Source organism: Ranitomeya variabilis, chromosome 1 (assembly GCF_051348905.1).
Source record: "Ranitomeya variabilis isolate aRanVar5 chromosome 1, aRanVar5.hap1, whole genome shotgun sequence".
Taxonomy (NCBI): Eukaryota; Metazoa; Chordata; class Amphibia; order Anura; family Dendrobatidae; genus Ranitomeya; species Ranitomeya variabilis.
This window is the reverse complement of record NC_135232.1, coordinates 638,438,700-638,466,574: the sequence shown is the minus strand read 5'-3', so window position 1 is coordinate 638,466,574 and position 27,875 is coordinate 638,438,700. Positions and strand designations below refer to the sequence as shown.

The window sequence follows — 27,875 nt, the reverse complement described above, 5'->3', positions numbered from 1 at the left end:
TCATTTGACGATTAATGGTGCTATTAAATGGGCCATAAGCGGCCTGTTAATGCCCGCTTATGAGCTTGCACATAGGTCGTGATCAGCCAGTCCAAATGGGTCTACCCATGTTTCTACAGAATGTTTTCCTGAAACTCTTTGTTATTGAAAACCGTCGTTTAGCTACTACAAAACCTAAGGCATATGTGCAACATAAAACTGATGTGTTCTAGCTAAGGTTTTTGCAGTGCTTTATCTTTGCCACTGCTAGGATATGTTTAATCTTACCTGTAATGTTCACCAACCCTGCAGGCCCTGCAATGGTCCAACCTCATTTGGGACGACTTTTACTGCTCTGGCAGAGTGTCTTCCCACAAAACCCTAAGGACCTGGACATGGAGCGCAGTAGAGGAGACTCCTTCACCTGGCAAGTAACTTTAGAAGGACGAGCAGGTGCTATGAGTGGTAAGTATTTCAATATCGTAACTATAAGACCACCGTCTGTGTAAGTCCGCCATCACACGTACAGACTGCGATTTTTGGACCATCTGCGGATCTCCTGACCTAATCCCAACAGTCTCATATATGCCTATAAGAAATCCCGGTCCACACATGAATTATTAGACTTAGATATGTGAGACCAGCTTAATGGTGCGGCAGCAAGTTCTCACGAAACACTGATGGTCAAATAACTTTCTTTCGTTCGTTTTACTTCTGAGGGTTTGCATAGTTTGGACATTTGGCCAGTCACACCAGGTGGTCTCTCAATAAAAGCAAAACAATACATTTATTTACCGTATATACTCGAGTATAAGCCGAGATTTTCAGCCCATTTTTTGGGGCTGAAAGTCCCCCTCTCGTCTTATACTCGAGTCATGCCCAGGGGTCGGCAGGAGAGGGGGAGCGGGGGCTGTCTAATTATACTCACCTGCTCCTGGCGCGGTCCCTGCAGGTCCCTGGCTCCCCGGTGCCCCAGCTTCTTCCTGTACTGAGCGGTCACATGGTACAGCTCATTACAGTAATGAATATGCGGCTCCACCTCCCATAGGGGTGGAGCCGCATATTCATTACTGTAATGAGCGGTAACGGTGACCGCTCCGTACAGAAAGAAGCTGCCGGGGAAGCAGCGACTGCACCGCGCCAGGAGCAGGTGAGTATAATGGGGAGGGGAGCGCTGCGCTGCTCGATAGTCACCTCTCCTCGTTCCAGGCGCCGCTCCGTCTTCAGCGTCTTCTGCAGTGACGCTCAGGTCAGAGGGCGCGGTGATGTGGTTAGTGCGAGCCCTCTGCCTGAACGTCAGTGCAGAAGACGCTGAAGATGGAGCGGAACGAGGAAAGGTGAATATTGAAAGTGCCGGGGGCCTGAGCGACGAGAGGGGAGTATGTGATTTTTTTTATTTTTTTTTAATCGCAGCAACAGCAAATTGGGCAGGTGTCTGTATGGAGCATCTTATGGGGCCATACGTTTGTGCAGCACTATATGGGGCAACTATCTTTATGGAGCATCTTATGGGGACATAACGTTTGTGCAGCACTATATGGGGCAAGAGTCTGTATGGGGCCATAATCAACGTTTGTGCAGCATTATATGGGGCAAGTGTCTGTATGGAGCATCTTATGGGGCCATAATCAGCGTTTGTCCAGCTTTACATGGGGCAAATATCTTTATGGAGCATCTTATGGGGCCATAATTAACGTTTGTGCAGCATTATATGGGGCAAATGTCTGAATGGAGAATCTTATGGGGCCATAACGTTTGTGCAGCACTATATGGGGCAAATGTCTGAATGGAGCATCTTATGGGGCCATTATTAACCTTTATGCAGGATTATATGGGGCATATTTTAATATGGAGCATCTTATGGGGCCATCATAAACTGTATGGAGCATTATATGGGGCTCCTGATTCAATATGGATATTCAAAAACACTTAACCTACTGATGTCTCAATTAATTTTACCTTTATTAGTATCTATTTTTACTTTTGACATTTACCGGTAGCTTCAACATTTCCCACCCTAGACTTATACTCGAGTCATTAAGTTTTCCCAATTTTTTGTGGCAAAATTATTGGGGTCGGCTTATACTCGGGTCGGCTTATACTCGAGTATATACGGTATATGGTTGTTCTGAAGAAGGAGTCTGGGTGACTGAAATGAGTTGACATAAGACCACCATTCTATATTCTATCGTGGCTTGTCATTTATCCAGAAGCACAGGATAACTTCCATCGCCCGTGCGAAAGCTTATATTCAGTATGCTTATTGTTTCTCATAAAGCAATATGTTCTAGATGGAAGGTGCAAAGTCTGGAGCTGTGGGGACTCCTCACGCTTCTTCTTTGTAGCATCTTATTGGAGAGCTATTCCCCCATAGAAGCATTGCCGTTATAAGGGAAATTGGACCTTTGTGTTACCAATATATTGTAAAAGAAATTTTTTTTTTGCTTGTGATTTCTGTCTTCCCTTTTTCCACAGCTATTCAGAGCTTTATGTTACACTGCGGGGATTTCGTCACAGAAGAGGTTTTACTTCGGCTCCTTCCTCCTCTTCCTTTTGCCATTGCTTTGCTTGCCCAGTAAGTGATAAAAGAACAAATGGTCCACGCCCCTTCATCTAAGAAACTTTCATTAACCGTACGCCTTTTCTGCCTCTGATATTAATTAGAACTCCTATTACCACAGACGTACAGTGCTTTTTTAGTTGTCATTTGCCCTTATTATTCTAATCTTACTTATGCTCCTTTTCGACACCCCCTCTATTATTTGTTAATGTGCAACTGTATTTTCTCTTGTTTTTCCTAAACTTTGTTCCTTTCTAGATTACCCAATCTACAGAAATTATATGGAAACTCTCTAAAGGCGTGCTCTGTGTTGTACAGACAAAGGCTTTACCAGTTGCTAATTTTGATGCCCCCCAAGTTGTATGATGGTATGGGGATTTATTGTTACCCTTTGACAGTGTTACGTTATCTAGTGCATTTAGAGTTGCTGTACTAGACGCAATGTTTGTGACTTTCTCGTTCTTTTTTTATCAGGAAGCCTTTGTGCAATTATGAAGGAATTGGTTGCAGATCTGTCCTCCCCCGACTACACGCCCAGCGGAGCTGTATTCTTGCTGCCAGCACTTTGTCATCCTGATGATTTGATCCTGTTGGGGTCCTCGCTGCAGGAGAGCGATCACCGAGCTATAGAAGAGCAGGTGATCGTCGTAGGCTTGTTCTACCAGATATTGATTTATTTATGATGTAAACTTAAGCCAGATTCCCTTTTTCAATTTTTTTCTAATTTGCAGTGGCCATGCTAAAAATAATGAAATGATCTGTTACTTGCTCTCCCCAGGTCCATGGCTGCTTTTCTGCTGCTGCTCCAGTGACTGTGTACAGGCTGCAGTAGTGACATCTCTGCAGCGCAGCAGACCATTACTGGGCTCAGCAGTTTTCCCAGTGTATATAGCATGAGCCGCTGAGCTCACTGAGTAATGCCCTTTTCTTTAAAACCAAGTGCCTAGATACAGTGGGTTTCTGAAACCAGAAATCCCTTTTAAGCTCTTTTGACACCACATTGTCTGTAATTTCCCCCAGATCAGCCATATTCCCTTTGGGAACCTTTGATCAGTGCACATATAATATTACCTGTTTCTTATCTTGGTCATTAATAATGATCATCGTAATGTCCAGTTTCTCCTCAGCACTGGAATTCCTGGTGGTAGTTTAGATTACGACCCCCATTCCATCTACCATATGCCCTCCAAAGGAGAATCTGTGCCTACTCCTCTGCCACCAACCTTTACCGTCATTCAAGCTGCTGCCGCACTCTTTGGAGTTTTACTATCGAATATGCCGGAGTCCCAGAGGTAATATTGGGGGAGTTATTACAATACAATTCATTCATGAAGTTCATCTAGGAATGAAGCTTGTTGTTCTTTTTCAGAACTCAGATATTGGAGCAGTTGGTGGATTCTGTCAAACAGACAAAGGGTTTCCGTCAGCAGAGCGTCCAGTTATCGGCCTTGTCTGCTTTGTGCTGCTTCCTTAAAGTAAGTGGACCCATAAATATCGTGTATTAACTGTGATTCATGAAAGTGAATGTCCTCATGCTATTGCCAGGTCCATCAGTGAATGTTGAATATTTTCTTTTTATGAAACTTTATTGCAGTCAGAGTTTTGGTTTCCTGATGTATTTTGCATCTTTGATTATTGAGTTAGGGTATAAATAGTATATAGTAAGTTCGTAGACTTCTCCTGTGACTGCCTGCAAACAGCAGACTTTTTTTTAAAGGAATTATCCATAAAGTGAAAAAGAAACACAATCTAGCAGAAGTACCTGTAAGAAAAAAGAAAAAAGACTAAAAAGAGATATTACTCACCTTTTGGCTGCAGGCATCGCATGTCACTACGGTGCTGGCCATGCTGGAACGGACTTACCTTTTAGGCCCAAGTTGCACCAATGGTAATGGGGGCAGCTACCACCCTCAGTCAGTAAACTGCTTCTGTCACCTACACATTTAAGGGTGTGTTATGATAAACTCTTGGACTGCAAAGGGCCAACATCCAGTTTTTGCCTTGTGGCCCTATTCTGCATGTAAGCCATCAACAGTGGGTTGGACCATATGAGCACCAGACATTGATGTTGATCTTTTTGTATAAATCTACTACTATTTCTGCTCGCTTTCAAAAACATGTCTTTTGTGCGAAGTCAACTTTAGCAGTCCTTTAATTGCAAAATAAAATATTCCAATCACATTACTATAATAATGTAATGGCATTTTCCTCCCATTTTTGTTTGGATAGCTTAGTAAGAGACTAGCCATTTGCGTCCGTTAATATCTATTATCTAATATTAATGATTAGGAGGTTTTTTGTTTTTTTTTACATCCGATTGTACTTGTTTCTGCAGCATTTGGCTTCCAACCACATTAATTTAGGGCCTGAAGAAACCCGAAGACCATGCCTTTCCCTGATTGTAGGAGCACTGGAGAGCAGAAACCCATGGCTGCGCTGCGCTGCTGTCGAATGTTTGGCCCGGTTGGCCCATGTAGCATCTGAACCTTTGTACACATCTAGACTCGCTCAAGCAAGCTTTGACAAGTATATGATTTGCGGTCATTTAAATATCACATCAGTCGTCTTTCTTTTAAGCTTTGTCTGAATTTCATTTTTTTGTTATTTTTCAGGCTGAAGGTAGCTAGAGATGTGGTGGCCAGAACTGGTCACTCCCTAGCCTTAGGGTCTTTGTACAGGCACCTTGGAGGGATTGGTTCAACCCAACATTTAGCATCTTGTGTTGCTGTTTTGCATTCATTGTCTCAAGACACCACATCTCCTGAAGTTCAGGTGAGTAGAAAATACAATATTTTGGCACATTACTGCACGGTATTATCACAACTGGTCGTTATGCTCACATCCATGAGAATGGATTGGAGATGCCAATTCTCGACCTTCACTCCATTCACTGTCTATTAGAATGCTGGATATACCAGATCACTGCAGGGTCCATAGGTAAAGCATAAGCACTATCGCTCCATTTTGATGGGGAGCTACAGAGCTTCCCTCTCGGGATTGCTGCGGTCCCAGTGGCTGAACCCCGTGTGATCAAAAAGTTATCTCCTATCCTGTGGATAATGATTTACTTTCAAAACATGCTTTCAAATGCATGTAGAGGAAGCAAAAGAGGGTATACAGACAGGACAGCAAGGGATCGCAGCTGCTCGATTTTAAACATGTTTTACCTCTCAGAAAGAATCAGCTCTGATCCCATATTGTCATATCTGTATCCTCTCTTTTGCTTCCTCCCCTGCCCAGGAGCTTTGGTATGATCAGATCATGTTCCTGCACGGTCCGACACAGCCATTACACAGTACACAGCAGGGGCACATTTATAAGATTATCTATCTCTGCACAGGAACATTTATTTAAACACATCCAATTGTGGAAATTATTATTATTCCATGATCTATTGATTAAAATGTGCTTTGTTCATGGGACAACCCCTTTAATCCCAATGTTTTGTTATATCTGCTTTTGTCTTCTATACAGACCTGGGCCCTGCACTCCCTTTCCATAGTCATTGATTCCTCAGGACCCCTGTACTATACCCATATAGAGCCGACACTGTCACTTCTTATGACTGCACTGCTTAGCACTCCTCCGTCACATGCAGAGGTCCATCGCAGCTTAGGCCGCTGCTTGAGTGCTCTCCTGAATACACTGGGGCCAGAACTCCAAGGTAACTTGAAATCGTTTCAGTATCTCTCCTGCCTCTACAGATGACATAGATATGTATCTGTATATGTATCTATATCTATATCTCTATCTCTATCTCATTGTCTAAGGGGTACTTCCGTCTTTCTGTCGGCAACTTCCGTCACGGATATTCATTCGCTGATTGGTCTCGCCAGCTGCCTGTCATGGCTGCCGCGACCAATCAGCGACGGGCACAGTCCGATTAGTCCCTCCCTACTCCCCTGCAGTCAGTGCCCGGCGCCCGCTCCATACTCCCCACAGTCACGGCTCACACAGGATTAATGCCAGCAGTAATGGACCACGTTATGCCGCGGGTAACTCACTCCGTTACCGCCGCTATTAACCCTGTGTGACCAAGTATTTACTATTGAGGCTGCCTATGCAGCCTCAATAGTAAAAACATCTAATGTTAAAAATAATAAAAAAAATAACAAATCATTATATACTCACCTTTCGCCGCCTTTCCGACGCTCCGGTGACCAGTCCATGCAAGCGGCAGGTTCCGGTGCTAAGGTTGGTGTGCGACAAGGACCTGCCATGACGTCACGGTCATGTGACCGCAACGTCATCACAGGGCCTGCGCGAGAAGGACCTGCCATGACGTCAGTCATGTGACCGCGACGTCATTGCAGGCCCTGCGCGAGAAGGACCTGCCGTGAAGTCACGGTCATGTGACTGCGACGTCATCACACCCTCGGACCGGAAGCTGTCGCCTGAACCGAACACAGGCGACAGAACTACAAGGGGCCCCTCGGAAGGTGAGTATATGTTTATTTTTTAACCTGTGACATACGTGGCTGGGCAATATACTACGTGGCTCTGTGCTGTATACTACGTCGCTGTGCAATATACTACGTCGCTGTGCAATATACTACGTGGCTTTGTGCTGTATACTACGTCACTGGGCAATATACTACGTAACTGGGCAATATACTACGTGGCTGGGCAATATACTACGTGACTGGGCAATATACTACGTAACTGGGCAATATACTACGTGGCTCTGTGCTGTATACTATGTAACTGGGCAATATACTACGTGGCTCTGTGCTGTATACTACGTAATTGGGCAATATACTACGTCACTGGGCATTATACTACGTCACTGGGCATTATACTACGTCACTGGGCAATATACTACGTGGACATGCATATTCTAGAATACCCGATGCGTTAGAATCGGGCCACCATCTAGTATATATATATATATATATATATATATATATATATATATATATATATATATATATATATATATATATATATATATATATATATATATATACAGTCATGGCCAAAAGTGTTGGCCCCCTTGAAATTGTTTCAGAAAATGAATAAAACCCCAGTTCTTTGTGAGAAAATTCCTCCGTCTTGCCACCCTACCCCACAGACCAGACATGAAAAAACATGGAAGTTTGCTGTCACATGAAGTCACAACCACTACTTGCCAGAAATACCTGCAGCTCCTTTATTGTTGTTGTAGGTCTCTTGACAGCCAAATTTAAAGCTGTGTATGGTCCAGCAATCACCGTGCTACTTATATCCACAGTCATATCGATAGTAAACGCCGGTGAGCCAGTTCCATTGGCACCATACCTCTGCCTCCCAACACTCTCGACAGATGGGGCATGCGCTGAGACATGAGCCCTTAATTTTCTTTATATTGTTCTTGCACATCATTCTGGTACTAGTCCATCTTAGCTTATCTGTCCATAGTCATTTTACAGAGCTTGGTGGATTTTTAGATGTCTTCTAGCAAAGGATAATCTGTGGTTTTTGTTTTTGAGTACTTTTAGCAGTTCGCGTCTTGGATTAAACACTCAGGGTTTATATTCTTGAGGTCTCTCTTGTAGACAATGATAAAACCACCTCCTTGTGAGTGTTTTTGGCTTTTCTAGATATTGTCAGGGAATTTGAGTTGTCTTGATTCTCTTCGAGGCTTTTTATTTCTCCTCCGCCTCATTGGGGGACACAGGACCATGGGTGTTATGCTGCTTCCACTTGGAGGACACTAAGTTAACACACAAAGAATAGCTCCTCCCCTGCAGTATACACCCTCCTGCTGGCTCTCAGTGAACTAGTTCTTGCTTAGTGTCTGTAGGAGGCACTTGGGTCTGCTTTCAGACCCCACCTTTTTTATATTCATTTTTATTTTTATTCTATTTTTACCCTTATCGGAGCGAATGGGGGCGACGGACCCTTTCTAGGTTCCGATCTCCCCCAACAGGCAAGTATGTGGACCGTTCCTCGCGTATCCTTTCCTGCAACGTTGGATGCCAGCCCTGAGCTCACCTTACGGGCGATGGTTCCTTCGCGTTCCGATCTCCCCCCTCCATAGCAGGCGACCACATGGAGTAGCCCTCCATCTACCTCTCCTGGAGCCAGGTGCATAGCCGGACATTATATGAATGGCGTCCGTGCAGCCCCCCACTGCATCACCACTGATATAGCGGATGATGCAAGGCGGCAGAAGCTCTCCACCCACTCCCTGACTATGGCGACAATGGATTGAGCACCGGCCCACCGCATCTACCGTGAGTACACTGCGGGGGCCGAGGCGCTCGGGGGGTCCTGGTCCCCGGGTTACAGAAGGTCCGCTCCTCTAGGGCATAAAGCCTGGGTCCGTGGGTGGTCCACAGGGTGGCGTTTCCTATAACGGAGCACCGCTCAGGATGGCACTAGTAGCGGTCGCGACACCGCAAGCGTGGTAAATTTAGTCCCCGGCTTTTCCCTGCATACAGGCCGGAGTTCTTGGCCACGCCCACTGGCAATTACCGCCGCCCACCTTTTTTAGCGCTTCTTGTACTGTACTCTGAGATGCGCTCTCACAAATCTAAGCGGCCATCTTGGGACACCCACAGCGCTGATGCTGCAGCGCTGCTCCAGCTTTCCTTATCAGCGGTGCTGGATTCCGAACCATACTTTGCGGACCTCCCCTGGGGACTCAAGACACAGGACATGGGTAAGCTGCAGACACATAGCTTAATCCTTTCTCTGCTAGTAAGCGCTTTCCTCAAGGCTACTATGTCTCAATCAAGGCCTCACAAAAAGTCTGGGAAAACCCACACCGTATTTTTCGCTGCATGTACCTCTTGTAAGGTCTCATTACCCCGGGGTCACAATACTGTATTGTGCACAGCTTTTGAACCGGTGACTGCTCAGGACCCACTAAACCCAGTGAGCCTAGTCCCCCTGAGTGGGCTACCTCTCTTACCCGGTCTATGGCATCCCTGGCAAAAGCGTTAGAATCATTCCGAGACCCCTCCTCTAACCAGGGCACTCTTACGGATGATGCTTCCGATCCTCAAAACCCCTCGTACTCTAGGGGTCATACCTTGCCAAGGGGCTCTCGCCCTTCCAGAAAAAGGACTCATGCCATATCCCCAGACCATCACCGGGATTCAGTTTCTGAGAGCTCCATTTCTCGCTCCCCTTCCATTGGGGCTAGCAGAGCACCTGTTTCAGAGGACGATTCTGACACGTCCCTAGATCAGGAATTTCATCGCGATCAGGAGACTCTCGACTCTCTAATTGAGTCAGTGAATAAGGCTTTGAAACTTGAGGAGGAACCTTTATCTAAAACGGATCATGAAGAGTCCTTTAATAGGACCAAGCGGGCTCACAAGGTATTCGCTACTCATCCTGAATTTAAGGAAATCGTTGAATCTCACAGGATCCGTCCCGATAAACGATTCACGGGGCAGAAGCCCATGGAATCAAAATATCTCTTTGCCCAGGATCTAAGAAAAGATTGGTCTCAATCTCCCCCCGGTAGATCCTCCGGTATCACGCCTGGCTTCTAAGTCTATTTTATCCTCTTCGGAGGGCGCCTCTATTAAAAACCCAACCGATCGTCAGAGCCTTTGAAGCCTCAGCAGCCGCACTTTTCCCTTCTTTTGCTGCTACGTGGGTGGCTAAGGCTATGACCCACTGGGCTGAGGTCTTGTCTGCAGTGGTGCTGGATACCGCTCCCCCCCCCCCCGAGATAGCAGACCTCGCTACTCAGATAGCCAGAGCTGGAGATTTTGTAGTTACCGCATCCCTGGACGCTGCTAACTGTGCTTCGCAAGCAGCAGCAAACGCCATCACCATCCAGAGGTCCTTATGGCTCAGGGACTGGCATGCGGATTCGGCTTCCAAAAAGTCATTGACTTCTCTTCCATATCAGAGCGGTCGCCTTTTTGGCGAAAAGCTCGACCAGTTAATTTCCGACGCCACTGGAGGGAAGAGTAAATTTCTTCCACAACAGAGGCCCTTTCGGTACCAGCAGCAACTGGACGTCACGGCATCTTTCCGCAGGTCAGATGCCCTGTTTGTGCTCCCGGAAGGGCCAAGGAAAGGTCTAGCCGCTTACAAAGCTACGATAGCCAAGTAGATTCGTTCAGCTATCCAGGAGTCCTACCGAGTCAGAGGTCACTCTATCCCAGCAGGGATTAAGGCTCATTCTACTCGGTCAGTGGGTGCGTCTTGGGCCATCGGGCACCAGGCGTCGGCAGCACAAGTCTGCAGACCTGCGCCTTGGTCCAGCCTGCATACGTTTACGAAACATTACCATGTCCATTCTCAGGCCTCGGCAGATGCGTCCATCGGCAGACGAATTTTGCAGGTGGCAGTGCCGCATCTGTAACTTGTGGGTACAAGGAGCAATTACAGTTGATTGTTCCCCACCCAGGGACTGCTTTAGGATGTCCCATGGTCCTGTGTCCCCCAATGAGGCGTAGGAGAAATAGGGATTTTTGTGTACTCACCGTAAAATCCTTTTCTCCGAGCCAATCATTGGGGGACACAGCACCCACCTTGTTAGCCTATTGGCTTTAGTTTTTTCTGTGTTGACTTGGTTTTGACATAGTTCATTCTTGTTAAATGTTAAGCTCCTACTGCTTTGTTACCGAACTGGTTCACTTAGAGCCAGCAGGAGGGTGTATACTGCAGGGGAGGAGCTATTCTTTATATGTTAACTTAGTGTCCTCCTAGTGGCAGCAGCACAACACCCATGGTCCTGTGTTCCCCAATGATTGGCTCGGAGAAAAGGATTTTGCGGTGAGTACACAAAAATCCCCCTTTTCTCTAGTAGCCTTCCACGACAGCCACCAGGAGGTTGTCTCCATACCCTAATGGGGGACAGGAAGCACGAGAGGTTAAAAGCCCCTCCCACCTCCCATTAACCAGTGTCTTTCCTGTCCCCCATGGGGCATGGAGAGGTTTCTGGTGCGCTGCAGCGGCGGCTCTAGGCAGTGTACCTGTGTTTTCTTTTCATCTGCCGGGCACTATGGTCGGGTCCCTCGGGGCTTCCTCCTACGCTGTGCCTCCCGTCTCCTTTGGATTCTGGGACCGCGTTCCCGGTCCTCCTGCGTCCTCTTGCGGGGACAAAGCTGGCCGGTGAGCCCTCCCGGAGGCCTCCCTGAGCTCTCCGGCGTCTCCCCCTCCTGACGCACGCTGTTCGGTGACCCGGAAGTTAGACGATCCTCCACTTCCGGGTCGGCGCTCCTGCACAGGAGCGATACAGACTTGATCTGTGGATTACCGAACGGCGCGCGAGGCACGCTGCATCCTCGCACGCCTGCCTGGGACTACGGAGGGGGAGGGGCGGCAAATTGCCCTGCGCTGGTGCAGACTTATTTTCTATATAAGCTGCGAAGACGTCTCAGGTAAGCTGCTGTAAGCATGGATTCGTCTTGCCCTGCAGCTGCAGAGCCCAGCGCTCCTCAAGCCCTAGTAAGTGTGGCAGAGATGGGTCCCATTCAAAGGTAGTACCTCTTTACACCTTCTTACACCACTTCCTCTCTCTTTGCAGGCAGTGAAGTCTGGCCCTAAAAACGTTAACAAACGCAAATGTGCCACCTGTAATGTAAAAATGCCGCTAGATTGGGTGAAAAAGCTGTGCCAACCCTGTACGGATAAAATCGTCCGGGCGGAACACCCTTCATTAATTGAGGAGATCCGCTCCTTGGTTAGACAGGAGGTTCAGACCTCTCTGGCCACGCTCACCCCACCTCCACCGCCGCCACCATCCTCACCTGGTCCATCTCTTCCTAAAAAGAGAAAAATCCAGGAGTATTCCGAGTCAGAATCTGAGGCATCCTATACGTCCTCTTCTGCCAAATGGGAGGAGGCGTTACCCCATAAAACTGCGGAGATTAGAAAATATCTCTTTTCCTCGGAATACATTGAGGAATTGGTATCTGCAGTGAGGAACACCATGGGGCTTAAGGAAGAGTCAGTCCCTCAGTCTATACAAGACGAGCTTTTCGGTTTTCATACTGAAAAACAACCTGGTTTTCCTGTGCATAAGAGCATTATAGACATGATTAATAATGAATGGGAATTGCCGGAGAAACGTCTAACAACTCCTCCGGACTTTAAACATCGTTTTCCTCTTGATGAGGATACAATAAAATGGAACATTCCCAAAATTGATGTACAGGTGGCCAGAGTGGCTAAAAAAAACGGCTCTGCCGTTCGAGGATTCCTCCCAGTTGAAGGACCCCTTAGATAGAAAAATCGAGAGCCTTCTCAAAAAATCTTGGGAGACGTCTACCTCAGCCCTCAGATACAACATCACATCCACCGGTGTGGCCCGCTCCCTCTTCCGCTGGTTAGAAGAGCTGGAAAGCCACATCTCTCAGGGTACCCCGAGAGAAGAAGTTCTGGACTCCCTGCCTATTCTTCAGAGAGCAACTGGGTTCCTCGCAGATGCCTCACTGGAATCTATCCGGGTGGCAGCCCGGTCCCTGGTCCAGACAAACTCAGCCAGAAGAGCTCTCTGGTTAAAGATGTGGAGTGGAGATGTCACTTCCAAAATAAAACTTTGTTCCATTCCCTTTAAAGGTGAATATGTGTTTGGACCTTCATTAGACGACATCCTAGAGAAAGCCACAGACAGAAAGAAAACTCTTCCTGAGCAGAGGCCTCCCAGGAAGCGTTTTTTTTCGAGGCTCCCAGTCCCAGTCCCAGCCCTCCCAGGGTAAAGGGAAAGGAAAAACCGGGAGGTGGAGCTATGCGAAGGGGAAGCCTAAAAACATCCTTATTCCCCAGCAAGCTCAACAAGAAAAGCAATGACTCCGATCCTGTGGGGGGGAGGCTCTCGAACTTCGCTCACAGTTGGCAGAATATCTCCAACAGCCCTTGGGTGGTCAGTGTTGTACAACAGGGGCTTCTGATAGAGTTCGACGCACCTCCCCCCAGGATCATAAGAGTCACCTCCCCGTCATCTCGGGAGACCCAAAGACTGATGATGGCTGGAATTCAAAACTTACTAGACTCGAGAGCTATCTCCCCGGTCCCGATGAACGAGCAAGGGAAAGGACACTATTCCCGTATCTTTATGGTAAAAAAGCCTTCCGGGCAGTCTCGGATCATAATAAATCTGAAAGCTCTCAACAAATATATAACTTACCGCAAATTCAAGATGGAGTCAGTAAAAACAGCCATCCCTTTAATAGCTCCTCAGTCTTATATGGCAACAATAGACCTCAAGGATGCCTATTTCCATATTCCAATGCATCCTCGTCACAGGAAATACTTAAGATTTGCGGTCCAAATCAATCAAAAAATCTTACATTTCCAGTACAATGTTCTCCCCTTCGGGATCTCCTCAGCCCCAAGGGTGTTTTCCAGAGTTATGGCAGAGGCAGTAGCCCACATCAGGAGCCAAGACATCGCTATAGTGCCATACTTGGACGATCTTCTGATAATTGGTCCTTCCGCCGAAATTCTCAAACAGAGAGTTTCCAAAACTCTGAACATTTTACAGGATTTGGGTTGGTTACCAAATCTACAAAAGTCTCAACTGTCACCATCAAAGGTGAGAAAATTCCTCGGTGTCCTCTTGGATTCAGAGAATCAGAAATCTTTCCTACCAGAGGAACACCGAATAAACCTGACTTCAAAAATCTCAGACTTCAAGAAACAACGCTCTCCGACTCTACGGGCTGCAATGTCTCTCCTAGGGTCAATGACGGCCTGTATACAATCAGTCCAGTGGGCTCAAAGCCACTCAAGAGTACTGCAGGCACACATCCTACAAAACTGGAACGGAGATCCAAACTCCCTGAACAAGAGATTATACACTCCTGGGAAGGTAAAGGTCTCTTTAACCTGGTGGGCGATCCAATCCAACCTCCTAAAAGGAGTAAGCTGGGTACAAGATCCTCTGATCACAGTGACAACGGACGCCAGTCAGAAAGGTTGGGGAGCAGTGGTCTCGCAGATCCCATTCCAGGGTCACTGGAGTCGAAGAGAAAGTTCCAGTTCCTCCAACTACAGGGAATTGTTGGCAGTGGAGAGGGCCCTCCTGGCGGCCAGCAGTCTCATTATAGGTCAGCACGTCAGAATTTATTCGGACAATATGACGACTGTTGCGCATCTAAAACATCAGGGAAGCCCAAAGTTCAACCAGTTGAGAGCAATATCGAACAGAATATTTTGCTGGGCAGAGAAACATCTCCTCTCTCTATCAGCAATACACCTCAAAGGGTCAGTAAACATTCATGCAGATCTTCTAAGTCGTCACGACTTGCATCCAGGAGAATGGAGCCTGAAGGAGGACATCTTCAGAGCGTTGACAGACAGATGGGGTCTTCCAGATATAGACCTTCTAGCGTCAAGTCAGAATGCACAGGTCGAGAACTATTTCTCCCTGAACTCCAAGGACAAGTCCCAAGGAGTAGACGCCTTCGCTCACGCATGGAGGTTTCGTCTGGCGTACGTATTCCCTCCTATACCATTACTAGCAAAGACCCTCCGGAAGATCCGGGACGATCAAGTCCAAACCATCCTAGTAGCGCCGGCATGGCCGAAAAGAAGCTGGTACCACCTCATAAGAGAACTGAAGGTGGATGGTCCGATTTTTCTTCAAGCGGAAGGTCTTCTCCGCCAGGGCCCCTTTTGCCATCCGGATCCACAAAAGTTCAATCTAGCAGCCTGGCTATTGAAGCCCAGGTACTAAGGGCCAAGGGCCTGTCACAGTCAGTAATTTCTACCCTACAAAAGTCTAGGAAACCCATCACAAACGCCATATATGGGAAAATTTGGAATAGATTCTCCTCGTGGTGTCATCCTCATAATCCTGACCCTTTCCATCCTAATGTCTCACAGATATTAGATTTTTTGCAAAAAGGTTTAGAGCTGGGGCTGAAGCCAAGTACCTTGAAAGTTCAAGTGTCAGCCTTGAGCTCTGTCTTCGATCAAGACCTTGCAAATCATCGGTGGATAAAGAGGTTTATGGTCGCAGCATCAAGGCATTGCCCAAGAAAACAAATTTTCGTACCATCATGGGACTTAAATATAGTTCTAAAGGGCCTAACAGCTCCTCCATTCGAGCCTTTGTCGTCTTGTTCCTCGCAACTTCTATCCTGCAAAACGGCCTTCTTGGTTGCAATTTCTACAGCTAGGCGAGTGGGAGAAATACAAGCCCTCTCAGTTAGAGAACCTTATCTAACCATAAGAGACGACTCCATTGTGTTCCGACCTGATCCTTGTTTCCTCCCGAAAGTAGTGTCAGAATTCCATCGATCACAGGATATAATCCTCCCATCGTTCTGTCACAATCCTTCAAACCAGGAAGAACACAAATTTCATACCTTGGATGTACGGCGTATAGTCCTTTTCTATTTAGAACATACTAAATCATTCAGAATTGATAAAAATCTCTTCGTTCATCTTTCTGGCAGAAACAAGGGCAAGAAGGTAGCGAAGAGTACCATTGCCAACTGGATAAAGAAAGCCATTTCTGAAGCATACCTATCTCAGAATATTGCTATTCCTGCGGGCCTAAAAGCTCATTCCACCAGATCTACGTCTGTCTCTTGGGCTGAAAGGGCTGGTGCTTCAACGGAGCAGATTTGCAGGGCAGCAACATGGTCTTCCTTGCACACTTTTACTAAGCATTATAGATTGGACTTCTGGTCCAACCGGGATCTTGCCTTTGGCTGAAAGGTTCTTCAGGCTGTGGTCCCCCCCTAAATACAGAATTGGTTGGCATTCCTCCTGGTGGCTGTCGTGGAAGGCTACTAGAGAAAATAGAATTATTCTTACCGTTAATTCGGTTTCTAGGAGCCTTCCACGACAGCATTAATTCCCTCCCGATGTTCTTGGATAAATTTTTTCTGAGAACCTAAAAGGTAACCGGTGCTATGGGTTCAGTTGTAAGTCACTGGTTAATGGGAGGTGGGAGGGGCTTTTAACCTCTCGTGCTTCCTGTCCCCCATTAGGGTATGGAGACAACCTCCTGGTGGCTGTCGTGGAAGGCTCCTAGAAACCGAATTAACGGTAAGAATAATTCTATTTTTTTGTGGGGGGGGGTCTGTTTTTCCTTAGTTTAATCGTGGTCCCCTTAACATGTATGGACACCTCTTTGGAGCACGTGTTGAAAGTTTCCATGAGCAGCTAATAGAATTTATTTTCGACCCTTTTATTTCCAAGCCATTCTGGACCACGAGACAATTTATCGTTTTTGAACCTGTGAAAATGGACTATGTAGAAAGTGGATGTAATATAAATTTGGACTAGCCATTTATCTGCTTTATTTGGTGATCATTCTGTCCCTGTGTAATGGGTGTCTGCTCGCCATACATTGCTAGCAGTAAGTTGGTGGTGCAATTGATGTTATACATAGCAAGGAATTGGAAAATGCAGATGTGCGGTATCAGGAGGAAAGAAAAGAGAGGCCTAAAGGCCCCCATACACATTAGCTCATCACTGGTAGGATCTGTTGACGGTGTAATGTGTATGGGAGTTTGCCGACTTTTCCCCAACAGGTGGTGGCAGGGGGAGAGAAAGATCTGGCATGTCCGATTTCTGCCTGCCAATCTTTTTTGATAACTGTACCTGACCAATCTCATCTTCAGGCCTGGCATATTGCCTTTGCCGTAATTCGTCATGTTTAACATTGTGTGAAGTTATCATTTTTAATAAGTGTGAATATTCAATGTGATTACTTCTGCTTGACCATTTGTAAAGTGTCTCCTATCATTTGTAGGCAGTGGGGAATTGGTGGCGACACAAAGGGACCATTGCTTGCTAGCCTGCTCCGTGATGCAGGAGAATCCGGACTGCTTGGTCCAGGCCCAGGGCATCTCGTGTTTGCAGCAGCTTCACATGTTTGCCCCTAAACATGTCAACTTGTCCAGTTTGGTTCCAACTTTGTGTGTAAGTATGGCCTTAAGGATGAGGCTTTTTAAGATTTTTTTTATGTTTGCATTTCAATATTGCCTTCTCTTCTTCTCATGTCAATAAAGATGAACAACTTAGTTTCAGAACACTCAAGACAACTCTAAGTTCCGCGGCCCATTATCTGGCCCTCCATCTTGTCAGACCTCTTCTTTCCAGTGTGTGGCTTTTTTTTTGGCTATCTTGACTTTGGGCTATCTTGACTTTGGGCTAGGGCTTCTCTTCCGAGTAGGCCTCTGTTAAGATGAGCAAAGAGAGGCTGGAAGAAGGGGAAGACTAGGTGTTGGGCTGTGGTAGGACAGGTGAGGGGAATGTAAACTTTAAAGGGGTTTCTTAACCTAGGTCTTCATTTCAAACCCCCATGAATAGGAGATGTAAACGTTGGATATAGCACTCTTTGCATTCATATGAATCCAAATGGTTATAGTCATTGATTTTTCCCTTCCCCATGACAGCACCATTACATGAGAGATGGCTTCCGCCCCCAGGAACAGGAAACCTGCAGCGGAGATAAAAGATGGGGGAGGCACCTCTCTCCTCAGTTTGGTTTCCTGTTCCTGCAGGGAGCCTGCGGCGCTATACCAGAGGGATCCCCCTCTGTCGATACTGGTCCGGAGACCAAGGTCCGCGACGGGGGCAGCTGGGTGCAGCAGGGTGTGCGCCACTCACCGATCCAGAAGCTGCCTTGCTGTGCGTCCTCCCCGCCGTCGGACTCCCCGGCAACCGCTCCTGGCCGGAGGCTGGGCCTGGGTAAGAGGTGTGCCCATCACAAAGCTGGCGCTAAGTGAATGGGGTGACTTCCAGTTTAACAGGAAGTGACGTCGCACGCCGTGGGGGGAGCGGTGTGCTGACACTCCCGGAGGGGAGAGAGTTCAGGGATGCTCACACCGCACTCACCCTATACTATTTAAAGAGGCAGAGCACAAGCAACGGCAAAATCTACTATCGCACGGTGGCTCCGTATGGCTATCTCACTTTCCTACTCCTCTTCGGGCAAGCCCCTCCACTGGATGTAATGGCCCACTCTACACATCCTGGGCGGAAAGGGTAAATGCATCGGTAGGACAAATTTGCAATGCTGCAGTATGGTCTTCACCCTCTACTTTCTTCCGACACTATAGGCTAGACCCGGGGCTTTCAAGTCTTGCCTTTGGGAGAAAAGTTTTATCTGCTGTTATCCCACCCTAGGAGTCTTTTTCTATTTCTTCCTCTCATGTAACGGTGCTGTCATGGGGAAGGGAAAAAATGATAATTACTTACCGGTAATTTGATTTTCCAGATCCATGACAGCACCGCACTAATTCCCGCCCTATCTTGGTGATGGTTGTGTGATTCACAAAAAAAATAGGGTAGAGGAACTCTACAAAAAAAAAAAATAATAATAATAAAAACTGATGGGAATAACCTTTGCATTTAATATGTACCAACCCTTGGAAATAAATGTAATGTACATAAACCCGAACTAACAAAGCGGTTACCTTACATACTCTGTAAGCAAACTGAGGAGAGAGGCGCCTCCCCCCTTCTTTTATCTCCGCTGCAGGTTTCCTGTTCCTGGAGGCGGGACCCATCTCTCATGTAACTGTGCTGTCATGGATCTGGAAAATCAAATTACCGGTAATTAATTATCATTTTTCCCACATGGTCACTTTCCTTCAGAGTCTCATCAGATGAAGTCAGCAATACCTTCTGTATCTGTGCCTGCACAGAAGTGCAAGGAGCCAGGAGACGGCCTGCGCCATCCTGATGGACGTTCTCACGTCCTTTCCATTAGTAGAAGGGAGTCATAATAAGCTTTCTAGCACAAAATACAGTCTAGGTATATTAACAAGCTTGGCCAAAATGTGACAACCCTTTTAAATTCTTAATTTCATGTCCTGTCCCGGAGAATGCACCAACCTGAGTAGTAGATGGCATTCATTGTGGTGCTGGATGAGAATGATTGTTTTATTATACTTTTTTTCCAGCAAATTCAGCAACTGTTATAACTATTGACAAGAGACCAAGCTAGTTGCACCTCTGACCAACGCTTGCACATCCCCAAGGTCTTATTCCTGGGGTGACAATTAGGCCAACCACCTAAAGATCACCAGTTGTATAGATGCAGAGTTTAAAAGGACTCGCACTTTAACAGTTGTTCATTGGACTGAACATGACTAAGGGTACTGTGACACATTGAAATTTCGATCGCTACGACGGTACGATTCGTGACGTTCTAGCGATATCGTTACGATATCGCTGTGTCTGACACGCTACTGCGATCAGACACCCTGCTGAGAATCGTACGTCGTAGCAGATCGTTTGGAACTTTCTTTCGTCGCTTGATCACCCGCTGTCATCGCTGGATCGTTGTGTGTGACAGCGATCCAGCTATGTGTTCGCTGGTAACCAGGGTAAACATCGGGTAACTAAGCGCAGGGCCGCGCTTAGTAACCCGATGTTTACTGTGGTTACCAGCGTAAACGTAAAAAAAACAAACAGTACATACTCACATGCCGGTGTCTGTCCCTCGGCGAAAGCTTCTCTGCACTGTGTAAGCACCAGAGCCGGAAAGCGAGCACAGCGGTGACGTCACCGCTGTGCTTTCCGGCCGCTGTGCTTACACAGTGCAGAGAAGCACAGCGCCGAGGGACAGACACCGGCATGTGAGTATGTACTGTTTGTTTTTTTTACGTTTACGCTGGTAACCAGGGTAAACATCGGGTTACTAAGCGCGGCCCTGTGCTTAGCAACCCGATGTTTACCCTGGTTACCCGGGGACTTCGGCATCGCTCCAGTGCCGTGATTGCACCGTGTGACAGCAGTCTACGACGCTGGAGCGATAATAGTACGACGCTGCGACGTCACGAATCGTGCCGTCGTAGCGATCGAAATTTCAATGTGTGACAGTACCCTAAGCCCCCCTCTCAGAGACCCATGTTGCACCCAATGTGTTGGATAGACATGACAATTTCCTCAATAGAAAGCTTCCACCAACCACTCTTGGGACTTAAAAGGGGTCGTCCAAGACTTTTACTCTGATGTCCTAACCTTAGGATACGTCATCAATATCTGATTGTGACAGTAGAACACCTGGCAACCCTGCTGGTCAGCTGTTCCCAGTGCCAGTGGCAGCCAGAAGTGCTCAGGTGCAAATCTGCACAGCTCTGTCATCTGTATAATGGCCGCGTCTGAGCACTCCATATGCACCCCCTATTCGACTCAATAGAGGGCGGATGTGCAGTACTCCGTCGCAGCCACTATCTAGTTGCTGTGCAGTTTCGCAACTTGGCACATCCAGCTACTGCCAGCATCGGTAACATCTGATCAGTGGGGGTGTCGGGTGTTTCAACCCCACCAATCAGATATTGATGTATTGTAAGAATAGGCCATCCATGTAAAACTCCTGAGCAACCGCTTTATCATATCCTTTTTTTTTTTTATTTTTTTTATTTTTTTTTTTTTATGGTGCACTTTATTGATAATTGTGCTGATAATTTACATTTGTTTCTTCCATATTGGAAACTACAGCTGTGATAACTAGAGATGTGCGAATTTGATCGGGTCCCTCCTTATTCAGCAAGCTATAGCACTTACCGAATAAGCTACAGCAGGAATCTGGATACATGGAGCGCCCCCGATAATCAGCTGTTCAGCTCCGCAGCTGCATGTGTCGTGGCTGTGTCACAGTCGCAACACATGCATGGAGCCTGTGTGTTGTGACAATCATCTCTAGTGATAACTAACTTTCGATCTGTTGTGTGTGTGTGTGTGTGTTTTATTCTTAGACCGCACACCGATCCATAGAGTTTAATTGTTCTATACGCAAATCCGTTATAAAACGATCTGTGTCTCTGGTCCGTGAGATGCCGAGCATGTCCTATTATCTTCAGTTTTGTGGATCAGACTCTGCCCTTGAAGTGTATGGGGATCCGTATACAACAATTGACATATCGGACGTGAAAGTACTTCAGTATTCTAAGGCCGGTTTCACACTTGCGGTCGGCGGGCATGTCAAATTGACGCATGTGGACGCATCCGCATACAGCGCATGTCCCTGCATACCCAATGTGTTAAAGAAAGGTACGCAGGACGCATGCAGAAGTGCGTAGAGCTTAAGGAAAGAAGTGCAGAAGTAGGCGAAGGAATTTCGCAGTCCTACGCACTCTACCCAAATACAAGTGTGAAACCGGAGTAACAGAGTGTCATCTTTTATTAACTGATCCATTACTAAAAGTCAATTGATAAAAAAAGTTGTCTACCTGCTCCAGTGAAAATAGAGGAAAATTAAAAATGGAAGCATTACACCTGAGATAAAATTGGTCTGTTTCACTCTGAAGGTAACACTCTCAAGGATGTGTGAATGTGGCCTAAGAGCTCATTGAGACATCAGTTTTTCACGTTCGAGTTCTATTCATATTTTTTACAGATAGAACTGGTGCTGTTCAAATGGTTGTGTATTTTTGTTGACCAAGCAATCTGCACCAAAACACTGAGACAGCATCTGTGCCTGTAATCTAAATCGCAAAGCAAACTCTTTAACTTAAGTCCGTGATAAAAATAGGACACTGATGAAAATCGGTCATTTTTTTTTTTTGCCTACAAGAAAAATCACTGATGTCTGAATGAACCCTTTTTAGAAAGCAGGAGGTAAGGTCCTGGATGGCAGATATGTGTCACTGAGGAGTCTAGTCTAGGAAATGTAAAGTCTGTCCCAGTAACACTAGGTGACGGAGAGAGTTTTAATTTGACTGAATTTTGGGTCCAGGGTTTAGGAGCAACCAAAAGAGACTGGGTGGGAAAGATTGTTACCATAATACAGCTCGGGGCTTACAGACCTATTAACAGCCGCTTGGGTAGCTCAGCAGAGTGAAGTTGGGCTGAAGCTAAACAGAGGTGTTTGCCTTTTGACCTCTTTTAATACTACTAGGGCTAATTCTGACTGGAGTAGCGAGATCGGTGAGGCTGCTACATTTACTTTGTTCATTGTATTTGAGAAAAAGACTTATGTTATACATTTGTACTGAAGAAAGGACTGTTTAATTTGTACTGGGGAAAAGCTGTTTTCTCTTTGGAACTTATAAAGTTTATGATTGGCAATAAATCTTATGCTATTTTGATATAAAAACCCTGTGTCTGTGTGCAAGCGGCTACCAGAGAGTTGAACCCCTACAAGCCTAAGCCTTTTTCACTTGGGACTGTTGACAGCCAATCTGAAATCGTAATCTCGGGGTCAGTATTTTTCTAGATGAAGGCAATTAATTTAATTTTTTTAATTTAAATTTTTTATTTTTTGCAATGGGATAGGTACATATACAATGTGAATAAACACAGACTAATGATGAACATGATTTAAGCAGGTCAGAATCGTCACAAAACTAAAATTTTAGATATATGGTGTACACAGCTGCAGACTGTCTGACGAAGAAGCAGAATGAGTACTTCAATCGTCTGTCACTTTTTATCTCCTGCAGGAGGTCTTGCTGGATAATTCTATGTTGGTATGTCACCTTCTTCCCCAATTATTGTGCTGTGCCTTCTTCCTTTTCCTTCTATAAATACATGCATAGTTTCAACCTGAAAACATTTTCTGCTCACTGTGTTAGAATCATTGCCCTCAAGAAATCAAATGTTGATACTTTATTACAACAGCAGAAATCAGATAACAGTCCAAGAAACACTTCTGTACTTTTTAAATCCATCTTAATGGTAACTGGTCAAGATGAAAAATTGTAGCATCTTAAACAAAGGAGTTGCAAAGATTTCATATGAATCATGGCCCTTCTGATTTACAACTAAACGGCAGGTTTGTGGGCCATTAAACAGGTGATCTTATGATATCGCGGTTCTTAAGAACTCATCCACTACTTGAACAATTCCTTCTCAAGTGGAATAGTGACCTATTTACAACGATAAAAAAGAAAAACTTACACTCTCCTCTGAGACTGGTTCCATTATAGGGATGGCAATGTATAAAAGCTGCAGGAACGATGGTGTAAATAGGGTCTAATCCAGTTAAAATTGAAGTCGGATTAGGGAAAACTGCTCACCTTTCCAGGTTGTGTTCCACAACCATAGATGGCTCTTGCATCCAACTGCAGCAGACCCACTAAGGGAAAGTCAATGATTGTTAGAAGAATGGGTTAAATTCTGCTCTGCCAGACTTAAGGATTGTAGATGAAGGAAGCCAAGGATCCAGCAGATTAAAATTCTGATTTGTCTACGCGTTTTAAAGTAGCAATACTACTTTAGGACAAAACACAGATCACTGGTGGTTTGTCCTGGAGAAGTGTTGCAACTTCAAAACGCATAGACCAATAAATTGGAATTTTGATGTCCTGAACCCTTGAATTCATCTTCAGTCCTTCGGTCAGGTAGTGCAGTGTTTAACCCATTCTTCCAACAATCATTATTGTAGTGATGGAGGCACTGTTTTTGCTGTTCTGACAAGTTATGTCATGTCATTTAAGCGCTGACGCCAGTCAGCGGCCTCCAATGGGCTGCAGCCCTCACACATTGGTCGTCCAGGGCTCACGTGACCTAACAATGACATGTGAGCGACAGCAAACACCGTGCAGACTTTGCTGGAACAGCGATAGTATGGGAAGTGAGTATAAAGTTCTTATTTTACATGGGGAACTATTCCATCTTAGAAGAGGTTGTCTAAGTTGTGAACAACCCCTTTTAAAGGGAATCTGTCAGTGGGAGCAACCCTCCTAATCTGGCTACATGGGGATGCAGGTCATGGGAAGCTACAGTTGAAACTAGAAGTTTACATACACTTCACCTCCTAAGGTGTCTATATGGGCATGTAGGTCGTGGAAAGTTGGATAAAATGATACCTTTATATCTATATATATATATCTGCAATCCGATGTCTTATTGCACAGAAATCCAATGTTTTTCTCAATATGTAAATGAGCTGTTAAGATCTACAGGCCGGACATAGATCTCCCGGAGAATCTGCCTCCAGAGATTATTTTAAATGGATTTCTCTGGAAAAAGACCTCAGATCATCGACATCAAGGTATCATTTTATTTACAGTTGAAACCAGAGGTTTACATACACTATATGAAAAGACACATATGCATGTGTTTGTCAATATTTGACATGAAATCAGAATAAACTTTTCCCATTTTAGGTCAATTAGGATTACCATAATCTAATATATAAAGCTGAATGTGTGTGTGTGTGTATGTATGTATGTATGTATGTCCGGGATTGGCATCTGAACCGTAGCAGCTACAGCCACAAAATTTTGCACAGTCACACGTCTGGACCCCGAGAGCGTCATAGGCTATGTTGTGAGGTGAAATTTTAACCCCGCGCTTTCCAATTCACCAAACAATTTTGCCCCTATCTACATAATGGGGAAAAAGTGAAAGGAAAAGTGTTGGAGGCGTCGCAGCTACAGGCACAAAATTTTGCACAGTCACACGTCTGGACCCTGAGAGCGTCAAAGCTATATTGTGAGGTGAAATTTTAACCCCGCGCTTTCCAAGTCACCAAACAATTTTGCCCCTATCTACATAATGGGGAAAAAATGAAAGGAAAAGTGTTGGAGGCAAATTAACAGCTGCCAGATGTGAACAAGGGGGACTTAAAGAATGACAGCGATGGCACCAAAGAGTATATACTGTACAGTTGCTAAGGTGGGGCCCCAACATGGGATAATCACACCACCACGGGGATATGAACACACACACAAAATGCGCCACACACTACCACGTGCTCGAACACATATACCACCCTCAGTGCACATTTCACCACACATACACCAACCTCGCCACATAAAAGTAGAAACACAAAAGTCGCCGCTCAAAACTCGCCACGCGCAAAACTCTCCACATGCAAAACTCGCCACACGTGCAAAACTCGCCACACGCAAAACTTGCACACGCAGAAAAATTGCCACACGCAGAAAAATTGCCACATGCACAAAAGTTGCAACACATGCAAAAGTTGCCTCACACAAAACTTGCACATACTCAAAAGGCACCACACATAAAACTCGCCACGCGCAAAACTCGCCATGCGCAAAACTTGCTGCACACAACTTGCTACACTAACCTGTCACATGCAACTCGACACACAAAAAGTTGCTACACGCATGTCGCCACACAAAACTCATCTCACAAAAGTCCCTACATGCATGTCGCCACACGCAACTCAACACACACAACTTGACACACGAAACTCGCCCTAAAACACACACAAGTCTGGTATCCTTCAAAAATAAAAATCTGATTAATAAGCAGACAAACTACAAGAGCAACAAATGTACCATATAGGAATCCGGCAGCTGTCAGTCACATGACCAGTCTATTATGTGTATGTGTGAGCTAATATATACTGCCAGGGGGTGGGCTTACTGTTGGCTGGGGATTTATCAGGCTGCCATTTTAGCTTACAAATACTGAGGTAAAAATACTGACCAAATAACGTGTGAACGAGGGCTAATACAGGAGGAGATGGCATACAGCTATATACTATATACAGGAGATGACACACAGGTATATACTATTTACAGGGGAGATGACACACAGGTATATACTATATACAGGAGGAGATGACACACAGATATATACTATATACAGGAGAGATGACACACAGGTATATACTATATAGAGGAGGAGATGACATACAGGTACATACTACATACAGGAGGAGATGACATACAGGTATATACTATATACAGGAGGAGATGACACACAGGTATATACTATATACAGGAGCAGATTACCTACAGGTATATAGTATATACAGGAGGAGATGACACAGGTATATGCTATGTATAGGAGGAGATGACATACAGGTATATACTATATACAGGAGATGACACACAGATATATACTATATATAGGTGAGATGACACACAGGTATATACTATATACAGGAGATTACATACAGGTATATCTAATATATAAAGCTGAATGTGTGTATGTATGTATGTGTGTATGTCCGGGATTGGCATCTGTACCGTCGCAGCTACAGCCACAAAATTTTGCACAGTCACACGTCTGGACCCCGAGAGCGTCATAGGCTATGTTGTGAGGTGAAATTTTAACCCCGCGCGTTCCAATTCACCAAACAATTTTGCTCCTATCTACATAATGGGGAAAAAGTGAAGGGAAAAGTGTTGGAGGAAAATTGACAGCTGCCAGATGTGAACAATGAGGACTTAAAGAATGAGAGCGATGGCGACAAAGAGTATATACCGTACAGTTGCTAAGGTGGGGCCCTGACATGGGATACTCACCACACACGGGGATATGAACACAAACACAAAATGCGCCACACACTACCACGTGCTTGAACACATATACCACCCTCAGCACACATTTCACCACACACACACACCAACCTCGCCACATAAAAGTCGAAACACAAAAGTCACCACTCAAAACTCGCTACATGCAAAACTCGCCATATGCAAAACTAGGCTCACGCAAAACTCGCCACACGTGCAAAACTCACCTCATGGAAAACTCACCTCATGCAAAACTTGCACACACAGAAAAATTGCCACATGTACAAAAGTTGCACCACATGCAAAAGTTGCCTCACACAAAACTTGCACATACTCAAAATGCACCACACATAAAACTCGCCACGCGCAAAACTCGCCATGCACAAATCTTGCTGCACACAACTTGCTACACTAACCTGTCACATGCAACTCAACACACAAAATGTTGCTACACGCATGTCGCCACACAAAACTCATCTCACAAAAGTCGCTACATGCATGTCGCCACACGCAACTCAACACACACAACTTGACACATAAAACTCGCCCTAAAACACACACAAGTCTGGTATTGTCCTTCAAAAATAAAAATCTGATTAATAAGCAAACTACAAGAGCAACAAATGTACCATATAGGAAATACGGCAGCTGTCAGTCACATGACCTGTCTATTATGTGTATGTGTGAGCTAATATATACTGCCAGGGGGGAGGGCTTCCTGTTGGCTGGGGATTTATCAGGCTGCCAATAGCAACCAATCACAGCTCAGCTTCTATTTTGCTACAGTTAATTAACCTGAGCTCTGATTGGTTAATATAGGCAACAAAGACATTCTCAGTATAACAAAGCTAATATATGTTGTGAAATGCTTCTATTTGCTTAGTTTTTGCCTTTTAATAATTACATTTCTATCTATTTGTTTTGTGGTTTTTGTGTGCAGAATAAATTTTTGTTAACACATTCTATTTTGCTAACAGCAGTCATTAACCCGGGCGAAGCCGGGTAGTACAGCTAGTCTAATATATAAAGCTGAATGTGTGTATGTATGTATATATGTATGTCCGGGATTGGCATCTGAACCGTCGCAGCTACAGCCACAAAATTTTGCACAGTCACACGTCTGGACCCCGAGAGCGTCAAAGCTATGTTGTGAGGTGAAATTTTAACCCCGCGCTTTCCAATTTACCAAACAATTTTGCCCCTATCTACATTATGGGGAAAAAGTGAAAGGAAAAGTGTTGGAGGCAAATTGACAG

The 27,875-nt window shown here is 45.5% G+C and overlaps 1 protein-coding gene across 6 annotated transcripts in view; it reads left to right on the top strand.

Moving 5' to 3' along the window:
• The window catches only part of HEATR5A (HEAT repeat containing 5A), an 85,570-nt gene that overhangs the window by 31,327 nt on the left and 26,368 nt on the right, over positions 1–27,875 (top strand). For 3 of the 6 annotated variants that reach the window (XM_077261044.1, XM_077261052.1, XM_077261040.1), the window contains exons 11-21: positions 292–444; positions 2,455–2,554; positions 2,798–2,907; positions 3,014–3,177; positions 3,656–3,831; positions 3,909–4,014; positions 4,875–5,065; positions 5,152–5,311; positions 6,014–6,203; positions 17,199–17,368; positions 22,843–22,869. In XM_077261044.1, the coding sequence (XP_077117159.1) occupies positions 292–444; positions 2,455–2,554; positions 2,798–2,907; positions 3,014–3,177; positions 3,656–3,831; positions 3,909–4,014; positions 4,875–5,065; positions 5,152–5,311; positions 6,014–6,203; positions 17,199–17,368; positions 22,843–22,869 (1,547 nt within the window). The remainder of the gene's footprint in view (positions 1–291; positions 445–2,454; positions 2,555–2,797; positions 2,908–3,013; positions 3,178–3,655; positions 3,832–3,908; positions 4,015–4,874; positions 5,066–5,151; positions 5,312–6,013; positions 6,204–17,198; positions 17,369–22,842; positions 22,870–27,875) is intronic. The other 3 variants (XM_077261057.1, XM_077261064.1, XM_077261053.1) reach the window with 1 other exon arrangement.